Here is an 18936-nt window from a genome sequence, read left to right as displayed (position 1 = left end):
CACAGTCGTATGATATGTCTGTATACGATTTTGGCCACTAGGCAGCCAGAACCCAGATGAATAAATCCTTGCAGAAAGCGGGATTCTTGTACAAGTCAGTGTTCTGCCTAATCACAAAATTGAAGCACACCACACAAAAGGACAACATACTATGAACCAACCATTTATTGTGATGCTGCTATCCAGCACTGATAAGTGTGGTAGGCAAGATAATAGTTCTGTCTCCTTGGCAGCAGTCACTGAGAGGTTTTTCACACTATCTTACTAAACAAGTCAGTTTAGGATAGCAGTGCAGCCAGGGGGCAAGGTACCCACAAACTGGGCATTATGAGAGCTGGTTTTTATTCCCTCGGTGATTAGCTGGAGCATGTCACTTAACTCCAGTTATGTTACTGTACTTCAGCAGAAGTAAAAAGGTCCAACAAGGCTTAAAAAACCTCAATTCTCTGAGGAGCAGGAGTGTCCCACTAAGGATAAAGGTATAAGAATACTTCTCCCCCACCCCCCTTTTTAAAAAAAAAAAAAAAAACTGGAAGGTTTGATTTGTTATTGCTGATGTGTTAGGTTCATGCTAAAAGAAAAAATAAAAATAAAGAAATCATGTTTAGGTAGCATGACCACAGCTGTGTCCTTCAACATACAGGCTGAGGTGGTTCTCCTATTCCACCAGCTAGATGGTAAACAGCCAGGCTTACTTCATGTGCAAGGGAATCTGCATTCTCCTGTAGATAAAAAAAAAATAGTTTACTATATTGTAAGCATTGTTCATTTTATCTGAACCTTAACATTGATGAGTTTGGGGAAGGTTTTTTTTTTTTTTGGACGTGCATGTAGTGCTCATAGAAGGCTGTTCATTTGAGGCTCATATGTCAGTTAATGTTATCAAACAGCAGTATAATTATAGCAATACAAGCTTTCCAAAGATGCCACCTCTCATCTGAAAAAGGTGCTTCTAGGGCAAGTTCAGTTTCTACAACCACTTAGTCTTTTTATAAGAAACCAAGGAATGTCAGTTATAATAGGGTTTTTTGTGATGATGTCCTTGTTGCCATGGAGGACCAGGTCACAATCACTAATATTATTTCATATATGCCAGCAAGAACCATGAGATAGGAAGCAGTAAGTCCTTGCCAGCCTGGGCTGGATTTGAGCCACTATGCGCTTGTCAAGATTGGGCACAGGGAGGAGATTTTCTTAAATGCACTCTCAGTGATGTTTAAACACCTAATGTAGACAGGCTTTTAAAGACATTAAAGTCATGTTAGCTGGTCAGGGTAAAGCCTAGACTTATCTCTGTAGACTCAATGAGGAGCTTGGAAATATTTGAAAGAAAAAGCACAACCCTAAAATTGCTTCATCTACCTATCAGGTTAGAGCTTCTCACTTAAATTTCAGAATGTGATGAAAATAAAGTGTCATTAATATATAGGCTCTCTCCCCTACCCCCATCATCCTAATTCTAGTGGTGCTGTCTCAGAGGACTTCATTGCTTAAACAATACAACTGCTGTAATGTACAAATTGTTTCAGCTCTGACCTGTGTGTCTGCTTCAGAGTATACTCGCACTACATCTTCTGTTCCTGATGGGCGGACAAAAGCTCGTGACACTCTGTACTTCTTTACAAGTTCATCAATTTTTTCTTGTAGTCCTGGGGGTGTAACTGCACGTCTCTCAGCATCTGTCGTGTCAATGACTCGTCTGTCTGCAATCTACAGTGGTAGGACCAAACAACATATAAAGAGCTACCCTTCTAAAATTAGTTTCCTGTTGGGCCTCCAATTTGTCATTTAATCTGATTTGTTGCTTCAGTAAGTGAAGTTCTCCCTGCTTGTCTGTCATTTATCCTAGCTGGATTTGAATTACAGTAAGAATATCAATATGGCAAAGACACCTTCATATCTTCAGCATACAGAGGGGAAGGCCAGTGAGTAGATGAATGCAGGGAGGGTCTCCTCAGAGAGAGGAGAAGAGAGAGACACTGACCACTAAACTCTGGCCAATGTTACAGTATCACCAACCTTAACTTTCAGCTGTCGGTTAGGAAGATCTGTGTAGATGGCATCCCACTGTTGCACTGTCAAACCCTTTAGAGCCAAGATTGCTTCAATCACTAGCATATCTGAGATGGCATCACCCACAGTCTATGAATATGAAGAAAATAAAGGAGTCTTCAATGACAATTAGAAAATCCAGGGTATTTTGTTACATTTGTTCTAGCGAATTCAACAACAAAACCACACCAACCAAAGAGTCACTGAAAATGCAGAAAGCTTACAGGGTGACTGTCATAAGCTTGATTTTCCTTACCAGGAGCAGTGGCAGGAAGCGAAGGACTAGAGAACATACAGCGTACTTCACTGGAATGTTGTTATACTAAAGATGAATTCTAGTAGTAAGATGAACTCCAATAAATGGAAGGTCAGATTCAGTGAGGGCAGGTGACTTGTTCCCTCCCTACACTTGCTCTGGCATCATAACTCCATTTAAAGGTGACCTGCAAAGGATAGTTTGGACTTGTGCCTTAAAGAAACCACCTCAATAAAGTGGGATGCTCTCACTGTATGCCTATTCACTCCTTAGCCTCCGGACTAAGACCACCAAAAAGAATACCTGTGTCCAGATGGATACAAGGGCCTATACATGCCATCATCTCACTTCAGATCAACAACCTTCAGATGAAGGTTACCTTTCCGGTGTGATTCAACCAAAAATAAACTAGTAACAGGATGTGGGTCTGAGGTGTCATTCTCCAGTCTCCCAAGCCATCCAATCCCCTTCCTCTTATCTAGCTACAAGCGCAGAAGACCAGACAGAAGTATTTTGCCTTTGTAGATGTGGAAATCTTGACATCTTTCAAAGGTGAAACAATTACTGTTCAAACAGGTCTTCCTTTAGTAGACCAGGTGTGGAGAGAGGGGTTTTAAAAGAGAATAACGGGTGCCTATAGCTGTCTGCCTAGCCTGGTAGGATGTTAAAATAGGCAAAGGGAAGGAATGGCCTATTTTGTCATGGTGTGCTGCCTTCCTCCACAAGATTTTCCTACACACTCCTCCCATCCAGTCACTCAACATGCCAACCGTGTTAGCCCCCCAGATCAGAAACCAAGTATCTAATTTTTACATTTCAGCTCTTACTTGATTAATCAGGTCAATGGTATTTTCAAGCATCTTTGCAGCTTCTCTTTTTTGATTCTCCTTTTCTTCTTTTGCCATGTGTCTTATTTTCTCTTCAGCAGCTTTACTAAATAATACCTAGAGAAAAAGAGGAGATAATAAGACGTATGCCAGACATCTCTAAACAGTACATACAACAAATTTGATCTGTTATGCCAACTAAACCCAATTAGTTGTCTCTGGGTTTCACTTCCATGAACTCCCATGTTTAGAATACTGAACAGTTAGTGGCAGGGGGAAGACACAAGAGAGAAGGAGAGGCGATTAGGAAACACGGGGATAAAGGTGGGGGGGGGAAGAAGTCCTATTTGGATTTGGAAAGATGCTACGTATTTTCAAGCTAATTTGTTTGCTAAGTTTTATACACACTGGCTTTAAAACTCAAATAATCCTATAATGCCCCTTGTGCAAGTACTTACTGTGCCATGCCCATTTGCCTCAAAGTAAACTCCAATGTCAAATTCCTGGGCCTTGTGATGCAAATGCTTTACTCCTGTTTTGGTACAATGAACAGGCACCTACAACCCAGAGATACAGGAAAAGCATAGACAAAGTGGCATGAAGTCAACATCCTGAGTAGATGGTAAGAACACAGGATCAAACTGTTACCACTTAGTTGCAAGAATAAGCGTCAGGAAACGAGCTACAAGCCTTGATGGACTATGAGCATTTAGTACACAGTCACTTTGACTACAAAAAGCAGTAACAGAAGTTATCTACCGGTAATTCTCACTGCAGACCTGTTGGGTAAGTAGCTTTCTCACTTATCCATCAGTAACAAGAGGATAAAAGATTAAGGGTAGGTACACAAAGATACATGGTGTTGCAACGCCGACCCGCCCGCCCCCGCCACCTAATGGAATTCTCAGGTCCCAAGGCTCTCCACACTATGCATGGGGAGAGTTAGCAACCTAAGGAAGGACGCCTCAGAAGCTAGGGAGCTGCCTGTGCAAGCCAGAATTGAACTGAAGATTAAAGGGATGGAGCTCAAGTGCCTCAACCCACTCAGAATTCTCAGCCGCGAGCCCTCTCCTGGAGTTAGCTGCCTAAGCCACATCAGCTGCTTGGGTAGTCAATGCCCAAGCAGCCAAAACCCAGGCCTTTTTCAGGAGAGGGGGCGCTTTATCTAGGAAGGCAGGTACCTAGAAAACCTCCCTAAGAAAAGGTAATCTAATATCAGGACCATAAATATCACTTCAACAAAATTTAATGTTTTAAGGCGATCAGGCCTAATCGGTTTCCCTCAGCCATCTCAGTGTATAATGGGCTCTGAAACTCTAAAGGTCAGAAAAATTAGATGATTTCGTTTAGCATTTTCAATCCAACTTTTAAGTTGGCCAGAACTGGCACTGACACTCTCCCACCTTTAAAATATCATTTATCACCAAGAATTTAAATAGTTAATGAAGTTTAAAGCAAAATAGGTTTATTCCAAATTAGGTCTGCCTGGTGTCCATCACTGTAGTACTTTATTGATGCTTTTTTAAAGCTAGGACACAATTGTGGAGGAGACAGAGAAAGATTACTTGATACCTTCATGGTTTCCTCAAGATAACGTGTAGAGCTCCCATTAGCATATGCTGTTTGTATCACTGCCATCTTTAGAGTTTGTCCTATCTGAGCAGAGGGAAAAGTAAATGGCTTAATGGCACACACATAAATCTTCAAAAAGGCACAGTGTAAAGGAAAAGCTAAACCAAGATTTTAGTTCAAGATGAGAACAGAATATTTAATGGGTGAAAGACTTTCAACACACAGTAACTGCTCTTCCGCCGGACCTCCAGAACTCTGACACATTTGGGAAATTGAAGGAGGTAGTGGCTCGGCTCACAGAACACAGAACTTTCTGACATTAAGTATTACTGTGAACCTGGCAAAGGCCAGTTCCAGTCAAAAGTGGTTATTATTGGATATTGTGTCTGTGGCCCCAGGAGAAGCGAGTTGATGTCCATCACAGAAACTGACACCAACTGGAATGTGCCTTAACAGGGCAGTCTCAGAGGCATCAAGGACCAAGGGGACATGGAGATTGGAACCGCTCTTTTTACTCCCAATGGACAGTGGGATTTTATGCTCCAGGTCTGTCCATGCAGCACCTTTCACAATCAGTAAGAACACGAGAATGCTTCATAAATGCATTCCAAGGTAAATCAAATGCAAATTGGGTTCACGGGAATTTTCCAAGGGAAGGGAAGGGTAGGATTGAGCCCTCAAGCTTAACTCAGGTCAACATGGAGTTAAAAGGGTGAAGAGGAGAAGAGGTAGGAAGACACTTCAGCTTGTGAGCAGTAAAGTGAAATTTAAAAGTAGGGTAATTTTCTAGTCAAGGCATCATGTTTAATGCTACATTTTAGTCACGGATATTTTTAGTAAAAAGTCATGGACAAGTCACAGGCAGTAAACAAAAATTCACAGCCCGTGACCTGTCCGTGACTTTTACTATATCCCCCTAACTAAAAAAAAAAAAAAAAAAAAAACTGGTGAGGGGGCGGCCCAGGTGCTCTGGGGGAGGGCGGGAGACACCACGGATGCTTGTGTGGGGGTGATGGGGGGGGCGCACACCGGCACATGGCCTGGGACCCCTGCTAGTACTGGGGACGGGGGAGGGAAAGGGGGCTGGCTGGCTCCCTACCCAGCTCTGCGCCAGCCTGGAAACGACAACATCCCTCAGCTCCTAGGCGGAGGCATGGCTGCGCAGTTCTGTGCGCTGCCTCAGCAGCTCCCATTGGCTGGGAACTGCGGCCAATGGGAGCTGCCAGGGCAGTGCCTGCAGGTGGTGGCAGTGTGCAGCATCCCCTGGCTGTGCCTCCCCCTAGGAGCCGAGGGATGTTGCTGCTTCTGGGGAGCACCCGCCCGCCCCAAGGTAAGCATCACCCATAGCCAGCACCCCCTCCTATGCCACAACCTCCAGCCTAGAGTCCCCCACCCAAACTCCTGCTGGGACGGTGGTGCAGGGGAAGGTGGCCCGAGACTGCCCCAGCAGCGGCCGGTGCAGCTAGCCACTGCAGAAGTCATGGAATCTGACCTTCATGACAAACCTGCAGCCTTAATCATAGTCAGTGCTAAGTTTTCTAGTTTCAGCATAAATTTAAAGCCACCCCTCTTGCCCTCCCAAAATTAGGTCACTCCTTTTGCCACAGCAACAGGTGTATAAAAAGAGGTCTTTGTTTTTTAAATGTAATTTTGCATCGGTATGCGGCTTTAGAAAGAGCACCTGTGTGCGTACATATGCCCAGGGCAACCCCCACCTTCACTGGGTGAGATGTATGTTTTACAGTTTGGAGCAAAGCAAAACCCTTTACTGTATAAGTAGAGTTACCTTGATAAGAAGTTCTTTAATGAAAGTGCTAATTAAAGTTGCTATTTTATCTCCATCCACAAGATGAAAATGGCCAGCAGTATCATTATAGTAATAAACAATTCTGTCTGCATCTCCATCAAACGAGCAGCATCTTTCGTTAGGTTTGATTTCTAGTCCTATACACATGGAAGTACAAACTATTAGATATGGAACGGGAAGCAGAGCTTTAGTTTTTTTTTTATTCTATATCTATCTCAAGAAAGATTAGTTATATACATGCACACTCTAAACATGAAAAACTTTTAGTAGTACGAGAGCAAGAAGTTGATTTTATTAAGTAAATCCCATCTTGAACTCTTCTAATCAGGGCAGCTGCATGGAATGGAAGTTGCAAAGAAAAGTGCATCTTCAGTTTGAAATTAAACACTGAAAATTCAGTCTCTATAGCCATTTATTGTTATACCACCTTAAAAAGGTCAGGTTACAAAGTCTGTATGAAATATGGTCTCAGAGCCACTCCTAGTATATTTTGTTAAATAAGTAACAAACAGCAATTATGGCACCAAAAATAGAATCCAGCCCTCCCAAATGCCCACATCCCTCAAACACATGCCTAGCCACCACAGAGTACAAGCAGCTGCATCATCTAGTCATCCAAGTCAGAAACCAGAAACATCTAATACTCCCACTGTAATCCACAGATGTGAGCTAATGCCTGCAAAAGGAGACAGATGGACCTCACCTCAGGGTGGAAGCAGAAAGATGTCAGCTTGGTGCATGCTGCACCGTAACAAACCCTTCCCTCATACGCCTCCTTTACAAACTGACTGGAATAAAGACATGGCATCTAGTTGGTCTAGATCCATAAGCCTCCATGTGTCTTGCTTCAAATTCAACCCTCTTCTACTTGAGTAGAGTACAATTCATCAGCATTTCCACAAAGTGATTATATATGGTGAATCCACTATGCTTTCTTGGCCTCTTGCCATGGTTTTCCCACTTTATATCTCACTATCTATAGGCTGAATGGACATTAACCCTTCTGCATCAAAGGTTCTTTTCCTCTTCAAGACATTTTTCACCACCTGCTTTAGGTATGTTCTCATTTCTCCCTCATGTATCCCCTTGTTAATGCTAGTATTAATGAGAGGAAGTGCAAAGCATATCAAGTGAGCCCACACTTCTAGGAAACCTTTTGATCATTTAATCTACCAAACTGGTATTATACAGCAATGTTTTTTGGTGTAAGAATCTTGGCTACTACAGGGCTTCTAAAGCATCCATTACTAAGATTATATATTAATGTTTTGCACAACTTTGAGATAAGTGGCTCTGCTGGTCATACAAAACACTGAGCAGAGTGTTTGTTTTGCTCTGTGTTTTTACAGGGCCAAGTCTGTTTAATACGCACTAAAAGAAATAGCCCTGTGACAGACAGCCAACAGCTATCGCCTAGCACTATAGAGCTCAAACAAAGATTTACAAGGGAAACAAGTTTTTTTGTCCCAGACTTTATAATCCTTCCCCTGTTAACTCTCCTAACCCTTCTTAATGACCTCAGAGGGGAGTGGGAAGGAACAGAAGGATTCTCTGGGGACTTTCATGCCAAAGAATAAGGTTTCTTGACACCGTATTGCTTGATTTTAGCGATCTCAAGAGCAGCGCTTCTAAAGAGGGAGGATGGGAGTGCCAAGCCGCCTCACCCAATCCCAGAATCTCTTGCTCTGGAAACATTCTGGTTCCTGCCTGAGAGAAGAGCAGCACTCAGCTATTATCCTCTCAGTTGCCGAGGCATTCCATCCAACTCCTCCCCCCTTCTCTCAAGTAAGTTGACACCTGAATGAGACAGTGCAATTGCAGCTGGCAGATAAATTAGCATGTCCCAGTGGCCTGGAAAAACCTTAGACCAAAGTTTGAATGTGAACAACTAAAGACATAGGAACGTACATCCAATTAGCCACCTAAACAAAAGTGGCCCGAGTTTCAGAGGTGCTGTGCCTTCCGTGTTTCTAATGATTTCAATGGGGAGTTGTAAACACTCAGCACTTCAGTGAAATCAGGTACCTAATTCTGGATTTACACTCTTAACTTAAGACACTCAGGTTTAAAAACCATCACCTTAATTTCAACCTACGGATGAAGAGGTACCTTACCCTATGAAGTGGCAATAGCTTTACTTTCCCAGCTTGTGCTAGGTCTGCATCTGAAATAACCACTGATGGGATCGTCATAGCAGCCACTGTCAGGGAGTGGGTGGCTAATATAAAAGTCATACATGGGCAATGGTTGGAGCCACCCTTAGGAGAGGCTAGCCCCCCGGCTCCACCCCTTCAGCCCATGCCTCCTCCCCTCCGACCCCGCAGCTAGAGCCCAGAGATCCCCTGCCTCTCCCCCCATGGTCAGATCCATGAGTCCCCCCTCAGCCAGAGGCCCGAGTGCCTCCCCCTCCGAGTCCCCCACCCCACCTGCCCGAAAGAGCGCCGAGCCAGCCGCGCCTCCCCAGACGCTGCGGGGAAAAGCCTTTCACTCTCGATCGAAGAAGCTTTTGGTATGCCCCATGCAGGTTCTGGAGCTGCTGAGGCGGCGGTATGTACTACTCAGCTTCCTGGGCTCATCAGTAATCTCTCTGGAGTCCAGGGAGATTGCTGATGAATCCAGGAAGGTGAATCGCATGTACCACCTCCTCAGCCACCCCAGAACCTGCATGGGGCATAACAAAACAAAAAACTTCCCCCTAAAGCCCCGCAACCAGGTGTCCAGTGGCAGCACCAGGGGAGACAGAGCCTCCCCGGACTATTATACCCACAGCCCATGAAGTCAGACCTACAGAGGTGGCCTCCTGCTGTTTCCCCAGTTGATAGTTTCTGTTGGTTTGGTTTGTTTGGAACTGAGTTAGCAAGAGCAATTTTACAGGAGGACTGAAGCAGCAACCTGGAGTTCACCATGAGTTAGCAACTCCAGAGAAGGAGAGTGGTTCTACAGCAGAAAAACAGTATAGCCTGAAGAACCCATTCCTTAAGTCTGGTCACTCTTTCAATTTTTAGAAGTTGAGACCCATGATTTTATTTTATGCACCTTGCATGAATTTGGGCTAAGTCATCACTTCACAAGCCTGAGTCAGATAGTGACTTAAAATCCTTCAGAAATACTCTGCCACAGTTCTGGTGCTCTCAGTTACATTCATTCACTTTGGGTTGTCGGGATGTGTGTAAATTCACTCTGGTGGCCTTGAAGCTTAGAGTAATCTGTTATCACTTTGATGATTTACAGCATTAAGGAGTTCAACAAAGATCAGTCACCTCTTTCTGGGTAAGTCATGCATCACTATATTTCCGTGCTAAATCCTGTGCTTTGAAAGCTATTGCTGAGTAGGCTGCTTAACACAATTTGTATTCTAAAAGGGTTAAAGATTTAGACTGCAGATTACATACCCAGAGGAGGTTTCTGATGAACTTTCACAAAGTCTGCACCACATAAATGATTGAGTTTCTCTTTGGTTCCATCATTATATAAGTGAATTAACAGTTTCTTTGGAAGGTAACGTTCCATTTCTTTTAGTTTCAGGGCTCCTATACCATTTGCACAATCTATCTTCAGACACATCTGGTCATCTCCAGAGCTGGAAGCCTTCACACAAGAGAGGGGAAGGAGAGGTGTTAAAGTGAACTATAATATTTTGGATAAAATCCCCAATAGCTCTCGCAATTCCTCACACAAGAGGACAAGCAGGGCTGAAGTATGCTGAGCCATCTTTTAACTTGTACACAGAAGATATCCAGTTTGCACATTTACATGAATATAAGTAATGAATTATTTAGTGAGAATGTAACAGCCCTCACTTGTTTTGTCAGCTCCCCAAAAGCTTTGGATAGTTTCTGGTAGTAACCTTCCACTGTTGCCTTCCCATAGTGCTCTTGAGTATTTTGACAGCAGACCATGTAATGCAGCTGTGGTGTTGTTACCAGACCATAATCTAATATAAAACAAGTCACAATATTAAAAGAACAGAAGAGTAATTCCTGTTTAGATTGTTGTTTGCAATGTTGGTCCCAAAATATTGAAGAGACAAGGTGGGTGAGGTAAGATCTTTTATTGGACTAACTTCTGTTGATGAAGAGCTCAAAAACTTGTCTCTTTCAGGTCTGGGAAAGGTACTCAGACCCGCTCTACATCAAAAAATTAGGTTGGTTTAACTAAACCTGTCAAAGGTGTGAAAAATCCACGTTCCTGAGCAGCATAGTTAAGTGGACCTAAGTCCCAGTGTAAACAGTGCTCGATGGAGAATCTTTCCCCTTGGCCTTTGGAAATTGGGCATTGAACACACTGAATTGCTACAGCGGCACAGCTGCAGAAGTTCTGCTGTAGTGTTTTAAGTGCAGACAAGCCCTCAGATTGTCACAGCTAAATACAAGGTGGAACAGATTGCTTAGTATAAGTAGTTAAATATTCTAAGAGACGGTACAAGGTGAAGTGAACTGTTAGCATCCCTGCAGTCATGGGACAAAAGCAGTGTGTGTGTGTGGGGGGGGGGGGGGGGGGGGCGGGAAGAGGCTGCTAGTGGGTTACAGATTGTTGTGATAAAACCATAATAAAAGACACTAATTAAAGACCATGATTTTTAGTGTCTAGCAAAGTTATGAATTCTCAGGTTCAAAACGAGAGGAGGTTTTGCAATTAATTGATAAACTTAACATTAACAAGTCACCGGGACCAGATGGCATTCACCCAAGAGTTCTGAAAGAACTCAAATGTGAAGTTGCGGAACTGTTAACTAAGGTTTGTAACCTGTCCTTTAAATCGGCTTCTGTACCCAATGACTGGAAGTTAGCTAATGTAACGCCAATATTTAAAAAGGGCTCTAGAGGTGATCCTGGCAATTACAGACCGGTAAGTCTAACGTCTGTACCGGGCAAATTAGTCGAAACAATAGTTAAGAATAAAATTGTCCGACACATAGAAAAACAAACTGTTGAGCAATAGTCAACATGGTTTCTGTAAAGGGAAATCGTGTCTTACTAATCTATTAGAATTCTTTGAAGGGGTCAACAAACATGTGGACAAGGGGGATCCAGTGGACATAGTGTACTTAGATTTCCAGAAAACCTTTGACAAGGTCCCTCACCAAAGGCTCCTATGTAAATTAAGCTGCCATGGGATAAAAGGGAAGGTCCTTTCATGGATTGAGAGCTGGTTAAAAGACAGGGAACAAAGGGTAGGAATAAATGGTAAATTCTCAGAATGGAGAGGGGTAACTAGTGGTGTTCCCCAAGGGTCAGTCCTCGGACCGATCCTATTCAACTTATTCATAAATGATCTGGAGAAAGGGGTAAACAGTGAGGTGGCAAAGTTTGCAGATGATACTAAACTGCTAAAGATAGTTAAGTCCAAAGCAGACTGTGAAGAACTTCAAAAAGATCTCACAAAACTAAGTGACTGGGCAACAAAATGGCAAATGAAATTTAATGTGGATAAATGTAAAGTAATGCATGTTAGAAAAAATAACCCCAACTATACATACAATATGATGGGAGCTAATTTAGCTACAACAAGTCAGGAAAAAGATCTTGGAGTCATCGTGGATAGTTCTCTGAAAATGTCCACACAGTGTGCAGAGGCGGTCAAAAAAGCAAACAGGATGTTAGAAATCATTAAAAAGGGGATAGAGAATAAGACTGAGAATATATTATTGCCCTTATATAAAATCGATGGTATGCCCACATCTTGAATACTGCGTACAGATGTGGTCTCCTCATCTCAAAAAAGATATACTGGCACTAGAAAAGGTTCAGAAAAGGGCAACTAAAATGATTAAGGGTTTGGAACGGGTCCCATATGAGGAGAGATTAAAGAGGCTAGGATTCTTCAGCTTGGAAAAGAGGAGACTGGGGGGGGGGGGGGGGGGGGAATATGATAGAGGTATATAAAATCATGAGTGATGTGGAGAAAGTGGATAAGGAAAAGTTATTTACTTATTCCCATAATACAAGAACTAGGGGTCATCAAATGAAATTAATAGGCAGCAGGTTTAAAACAAATAAAGGGAAGTTCTTCTTCACGCAGCGCACAGTCAACTTGTGGAACTCCTTACCTGAGAAGGTTGTGAAGGCTAGGACTATAACAGAGTTTAAAAGAGAACTGGATAAATTCATGGTGGTTAAGTCCATTAATGGCTATTAGCCAGGACTGGTAAGGAATGGTGTCCCTAGCCTCTGTCTGTCAGAGGATGGAGATGGATGGCAGGAGAGAGATCACTTGATCATTGCCTGTTAGGTTCACTCCCTCTGGGGCACCTGGCATTGGCCACTGTCGGTAGACAGGATACTGGGCTAGATGAACCTTTGGTCTGACCCAGTACGGCCTTTCTTATGTTCTTATGTTATGTTCTTAGGTTCATCTTTTCAAGGTGTCACAACACATTCAAAAGATGAGCTCTGTGTAGCTCAAAACCTTCTCTTTCGCCATAAGAAGTGGCCCAATAAAAGATACTACCTCACCCACCTTGACTCCTATTTAGAGACATACAATATTTACTACCATATAAGAGGAAATATTTTGCAAGAAACCCATCTGGGGGGGGGGGGGGGGGAAGGGGTAGGAAGACACACTTTCTATTAAACTTGTATAGAGAAGTAGCCTCTTATGTTAAGATCATCCCAAAACACACATTCACTATAAGCAGCAATGGAAATGGCATCTGAGCTACAACTTTGGGTCTATGTTATATTTCACACTTACATAAAAAGTTCAAATATAAAGCATAAGGTTAAATGTCAACATACCATGATATTGACCACCTAGAGCAGATACACCATCTATTACTGATTGTGAAAGTTTCTCACTGCTAGGTCTGAAAAAGAATAAATACAATCACTACTTTTTAAGCAAACACTATGCAGAAATACAAACCTAGGCCTCACTCCTTTGGTGAGATCAGCACAGGTGGAGAAGTCCGCCAACATGGATCTCAATGCAGAATCAGATTCCCATGTGACATTAAGATAATCACATAAAGATTAGGCAGCTGTAGTAATGGTATCACTAACACTAAAAGGCCCAATCTAATGCCCACTGAAATCAAAAGAAGTCCTTCCGTCCTCTTCAGTGGACACTGGATTAGGCCCAAGAAGCATATTGTGTTGAGAGTTAAACATGTTACCGTAATAGGTAGATTTAAAATGAAACATGTGAAGTGTGCTGTGCTGCCCTTATAGTGTCTTGCATTCTATGCACAGAAATTCCAGCAGAGATAACTGCCTGTGAATGCAACTTTGGTAGTTAAATACAGTCAATATCGTTTTACAATTACCTGGTGTCTCTACCAATAAAAACTGAGGCATATTGGTGCAGTTTCACTGCTTCTTTCTGGCAGATCTCAGTCAGTATGCTCTGTATTTCTTGCTCTTCTGCATTAGCTAGGCGTGTCGCATATTCTTCCCAGGCAGAGGTCAACATTTCACCCAGAGGATCGACCAATTTTACACCATTGTCTTCCTTAGAAGAAAATAAATGTACTAAGTCTAAAAGGGAGAAACCCAGCAGAGCCTCTTTAAAGACAGAAGATAAATATAGATACATCATTATGGCTTCATTTAGGCCTAAAGTATCAGAGGGGTAGCCGTGTTAGTCTGAATCTGTAAAAAGCAACAGAGTCCTGTGGCACCTTTAAGACTAACAGAAGTATTGGGAGCATAAGCTTTCGTGGGTAAGAACCTCACTTCTTCAGATGCAAGTCAGGCCTACAGTGTTCCTAATAAAAGCTACCAAACAAATCCCCACACAGCCAAAATCAGTCATATCATCAAATGATTAAGTCACTATTTTTCAGGCAGTTCTGTAAAAAAGGACCAGTTGGTATCAAAGTGTCAGGCTTAGCGATTCCATAGCCTAAGAGCAGCAGATAAGTGCAGCAAATATTTCACTTAACTATTGCTTCCTGAAAGCAAATGTCAACTTAAATAAACAGATTCAGAGTTTGCTGAAAGGGTTTGCTCTCCCTCAGATATACTGCCAGCTTCTCATGCTCATAAGGTCCTGTATTGTAACAGTTTTCCTTCCAAAGTGGAGGGAAGAAAAAACTACAAGCAAAAGTGGGGGTATGAGTTTGTGTGGCAAAGTAGCTTCCAGCATGCAATCAGTCTTATTTGTGGTCAATGAGACTATTCACATGCTTAAATTAAGCACAAGTGTGTTCACATGATCTGGTCTCTAAATGCTTTCAGTCTCTGCCAGCTTAGAGATTTTGACTCTCCTTTGGCCGATATCATCTATTTTCCTTTTTTAAAAAAAGGATACAATCAGAAACATTCTTACTTCAGGATTGTGAGATGCTGTAACCATGACTCCAATTGTAGATTTGGTCTGCCTGGACCGTAGTACTGCCAGCAAACCCATGCGATACATGACATGATCAAGATGTCCTGCCTTGGTACGAAATCCAGCAGTTCCATACTGAAGACTAAGTCCAGCTGGTTTCAGGTGTAATGCTGAGTACTTTGCAACTGCCTCAAAATCCATTTCTATAAAAGGAAACTGTACAGATGTTATTAGTAAAGGCTAAAATCACCATAATAAACTTCTCATATTACACTTACCTTGTAAATCCACAGATATATTGAATTAACCAGATAAGAATAAGTCTCAGAAGACAGACAGAAACAAGTAGCATTTACATGAAAAATGCTTTTAGCTTTTAAGGATGTTTATTTGTGTAGTAAAAATATATTTTAAACAGCAACTTAATCTTGGGGAAAAACACTCAAGAGTTTAAGTTAAGTCTACATATATTCATGCAAGATAGGGGTTTTTTTTTTATGTTTCGCTATTGTTAGAGTCAGCGTTATTAGATATGTGAATTGAAATTAATCCCATGGAGAGGGTCCACACAAAGACATTCACACCCCACAAGCTAATGATGGGTTTGCAGAGGAAACACCAGCATTATAGCCTGGGAAGGAGCCTCCACATCACCTGCATACTTTAAAGGGAGTCTGTGCCAGCCCCACAAGCCAGTGCAGAGAGAAGAAGAGACTGAGCCAAGGGGGGGATCCTCAGTTGCACTGTCCAGTGGCCCTAGTGCAAGTGGCAGAGAGAGACAGTGTCTCCTATTCCAGACAACAGCAGGCAGAGGGTATTTGGCTGCAACACCAGACCAAACTCCCAGATTTCCTTCCCCAACATACTCCAACCATGTAAAGTCTATTACTTCCTTTTCTTCTTTTAATATCCAAGCAAAATTATTGTTTGTATTGTGGCAATTCTTAGGGGCTCCAACCATAGACCAGGACTCCACTACATTAGGTGTTGTACAAACACAAAACCAAAAGTATCCCTGCTCCAAAGACCTTACCAAGCAGGGCTTTGTAGCAGCTGCAGAGCGCGGAGCTGCAGGTTTTTGCATGGAGCTGGAGCGGAGCCGGAGCACAGCTCCAAAGCCCTGTTACCAAGTAAGGCTATGTCTACATTGTGCACCTTACAATGGCGCGGCCATGCCACTGCTGTCACACCGTTGTAAGGTTTGCAGTGTACTCCCGGCAACAAAATAAAACCACCCCCAACGAGAGGCAGTAGATTTGTTGCTGGAAAAGCGTCTCCCGGTGACTTAAGGGCCGCGCACACTGGCACTTTTCGTCATTAAAACTTTTGTCGTTCAGGGATGTGTTTTTTTCCACACCCGAGTGACAAAAGTTTTGACGATAAAAGTGTAGTGTAGACATGGCCTGAGAATAAGGCAAGAAACAACATGTGGGTTCAACTGACAGACAAGCAGAATACAAAGTAACAATGGAACAGTACTGGTAAGCATGACAGGGATAACAGCACAGAAGTTGCCTCCATTGTTGACTTTTCTGTATACATCACAGCAGAGGAGAATTTTAAGAAGGGATCAGAAATCAGGGAGGTGGCCTTGCACATGTTTATGGGAGACAGCAAGAAGGTGCTCCTTAACTACTAAATTTAACTACTGGGCAATGCAGGCTACCATAACTGGCACATGGGAGACAGGAGACCACTGCTCAATATAGGGTTACCATATGTCCAGGTTTTCCTGGACATAACTTCTTTTTTAGTTCTCCGTTCAAGTGGATTTTTGAAATACAGACAAACAGCCTTCATTTTTCCTTGCTTGTCCTTTTTCCTTGCCTTTAGAGTGAGACTGCCAGAGAAGGGCACCTGGCCAGCAACTGCCAAGCTCTGAAGGCAGTGCTGCAGCCAGCAGCAGCACAGAAGTAAGGGTGGTATGATATGGTATTGCCATATAAACTGTACCCCCTTCCTCTCCTCCCCCTGGCAGCACAGGCACCCATTCCATTGGGTTCAGCACCTTCTGCAGCAGACGTGGAGGTGCTGGGGATGGGAAGAGAAAGAGTGAGGGCAGGGCACACAGGTGGCAGAAAGGGACAGGGTCCTTGGGGAAAGGGGCAGAGTGAGGTCGGAGCACTCCCTGGACGGAAGAAAGTCAGCACCTGTGTGCCTGGCACTGTCCTCTGTTTGGGAACTTGAAATATGATAACCCTAACTCATTAGTGCAGGAGAGACCTTGTTCCTCCCTACTCACCCCTGTGGGCTGACACCAAGCAGGACAGTTTTAACGCCAGAAGGTAAAACTTTTCAGGACAGTTACCAGAGAGTGAGGGGAGCACAGAGAGGCCTGTCTGACTCTCCCCAAAGCTGGTAGCAGCTAGTCGCCACCCGGAGCACACGCCCAGCCCGGACCAGCCCTACGCACAGGGCGAGGTGCCCAGCCCTGCCACGTGACCCTGCCCACCCCCTCTGCCCTCCCCGAAGCTCGCCCAGGACGCAGACCCCCCGCCCAGCAAACCACGTCCCCGGCCCCCTAGACTGCAGCGAGACCGCCGAACACCAGCAGTAGCACAGACCCGCCTACCTGCGGCACCCCAGCAGCCGCCGACGTGGCTCTCGGCTGCCACACGGTCCAACACGCCTCTTCCTGGCTTCATGCTAGCCACACCCCCTGACGCCGCGCGTAGCCAATCAGAGCGCCGCAGGCCTGCGAGCGTTGCTTACCTGAGCGTTCCATCCGCCCGGTGATACCCCGCCTGGGGACCTTCTCTAGTCGCGGGGGGCGGAGTGCCGCCGGGAGGTTAGCCAGGGTGGGGCGGGGCTAAGCGGGAAGCTGCTCGTTTCGAGGGGGAGGGGCTGTGGGACGGGGTTCTGGCCATGAGGGGGGCGGGGTTGGGCGGCACCTAATGCTAGGAGGGCAGCCAGGGTGGGCAAACTTTTTGGCCCGAGGGCCACATCGGGGTTGCGAAACAGTATGGAGGTCCGGGGAGGGAAGGCTGTGCCCCCCCCCAACAGCCTGTGCCCCTCCCCCATCCACCACCTTCCACTTCCCGCCCCCTGATTGCCCCCCTCAGAACTCCTGACCCATCCAATCCCCCCCCCGCTCCTTGTCCCCTGACCGCCCCCTTCTGGGATCCCCTGTCCCTAATGTCCGCCCCAGGACCCAACCCCTCCTCCCTGTCCCCTGACCTCCCCCTCCCAGGACCCCCTGCCCCTAACTGCCCCCCTGGGACCTCCCCCCCATCCAACCCCCCCTCCACTAGCCCCTTTCGGAATGTGGCCCTGGGAACATTGGCGGAGGACTCAGGAGGAGCAGGGGCAGCAGCCGGAGAAAACAGGCGGTTCCCCTTTCAAAGCACTGCTTCTCTCCGGCCAGCTGCGTGGCCGCCCAGTGCTCCTTCTGAGTCCTCCGGCTGTGCTCCCGCCACCTGCACCACCCACCTGCTCCTGCAGTGCAGCCCCTCCCCCCACAGGGGGGTACGCCAGTGTTGAGCTGCCCAAGTGCCCAGCCCTGGGTCCCCCTGTTGTTGAGGGGTCCGTGCCAGGGCACCCTGTGTTCACTGGTAAATCTGCCCCTGAGCTGCGCCGCCCAGCCAGAGCCAACCGTGCTGCCGGCACGCCGAGCTGAGGCTGCGGGGGGACAGCGGGGAGGCCCAGGGCCGGCCGGGAGCTCAGGGGCCGGGCAGGATGGCCTCATGGGCCGTAGTTTGCCCATCTCTGTAGTAGGGGCCCAGTGAGGGGCAGGGTTTCAGACTGTGGGCGAGTCCCAGCCTGAAGTAAGCGCTGGATGGCCTTGCTTTCCGGGAGGTGCAGCAGGATGGGATGGAGCATGGGGTTGGGGCAATGGGGCCGAGGTCTTGGGCAGAGTGCGTGGTTCCCTCATTTCATTGTGAGTCTTGCAACATTGGGCATTTTTCCTAAAGCTTCAGCTCCTGGAGTCACAGGATACGGGAGAATTTTGATTTCAGTTTTTTTCAAAAGAAAAATAAACTTTCTGCTCCTCATGGTTTTGGGTAAAATGTAGAAAACATGACCCTGTGAAAGCCATAATGCAATAGACAAATGTAAAGACCTCAAAATCCATTGTTTTCAAAATCTCATGATTTTAAACTAGTTTTTTGGACTTTCAGGGGCTCACGAGTTCATGAGCACTCCTCTGT

The 18936-nt window shown here is 45.0% G+C and overlaps 1 protein-coding gene across 2 annotated transcripts; it reads right to left on the bottom strand.

Annotated features, from left to right (window-relative positions):
• Positions 1-147: 147 nt before the first annotated feature.
• Positions 148-17428, bottom strand: PGM3 (phosphoglucomutase 3). Of its 2 annotated transcripts, none has more exons than XM_054023601.1 (13): positions 17361-17428; positions 14786-15004; positions 13782-13966; positions 13255-13322; positions 10315-10448; positions 9907-10102; positions 6494-6651; positions 4708-4791; positions 3594-3692; positions 3136-3252; positions 2020-2142; positions 1537-1710; positions 148-722 (listed from the first exon to the last, which is right to left on the bottom strand). In XM_054023601.1, exons 2-13 carry the CDS (start codon positions 14987-14989, stop codon positions 633-635), a joined length of 1632 nt encoding a protein of 543 aa, XP_053879576.1. In that variant the 5' UTR covers positions 14990-15004; positions 17361-17428; the 3' UTR covers positions 148-632. The 2 variants fall into 2 exon arrangements, with proteins under 2 accessions (XP_053879576.1, XP_053879575.1); XM_054023600.1 differs by having other exon boundaries at positions 14786-14991; positions 17361-17421.
• Between the last annotated feature and the right edge of the window lie 1508 nt (positions 17429-18936).

Source organism: Malaclemys terrapin, chromosome 3, assembly GCF_027887155.1.
Source record: "Malaclemys terrapin pileata isolate rMalTer1 chromosome 3, rMalTer1.hap1, whole genome shotgun sequence".
NCBI classification, from domain to species: domain Eukaryota; kingdom Metazoa; phylum Chordata; order Testudines; family Emydidae; genus Malaclemys; species Malaclemys terrapin.
The sequence above is the reverse complement of the archived record's forward strand: the minus strand, read 5'-3'. Positions and strand labels throughout refer to the sequence as shown.

Bases quoted from the DNA above. Each gene is read 5' to 3' on its own strand.
- PGM3 (XM_054023601.1), bottom strand. From the start codon at position 14,989: ATGGATTTTGAGGCAGTTGCAAAGTACTCAGCATTACACCTGAAACCA. The intron at 13,967-14,785 runs GTAAGAATGTTT...TTTTCTTCTAAG, and splicing joins CAGCATCTCACAATCCTGAA to GAAGACAATGGTGTAAAATT. The intron at 723-1,536 runs GTCAGAGCTGAA...TTTTATCTACAG, and splicing joins ACTCTGAAGCAGACACACAG to GAGAATGCAGATTCCCTTGC.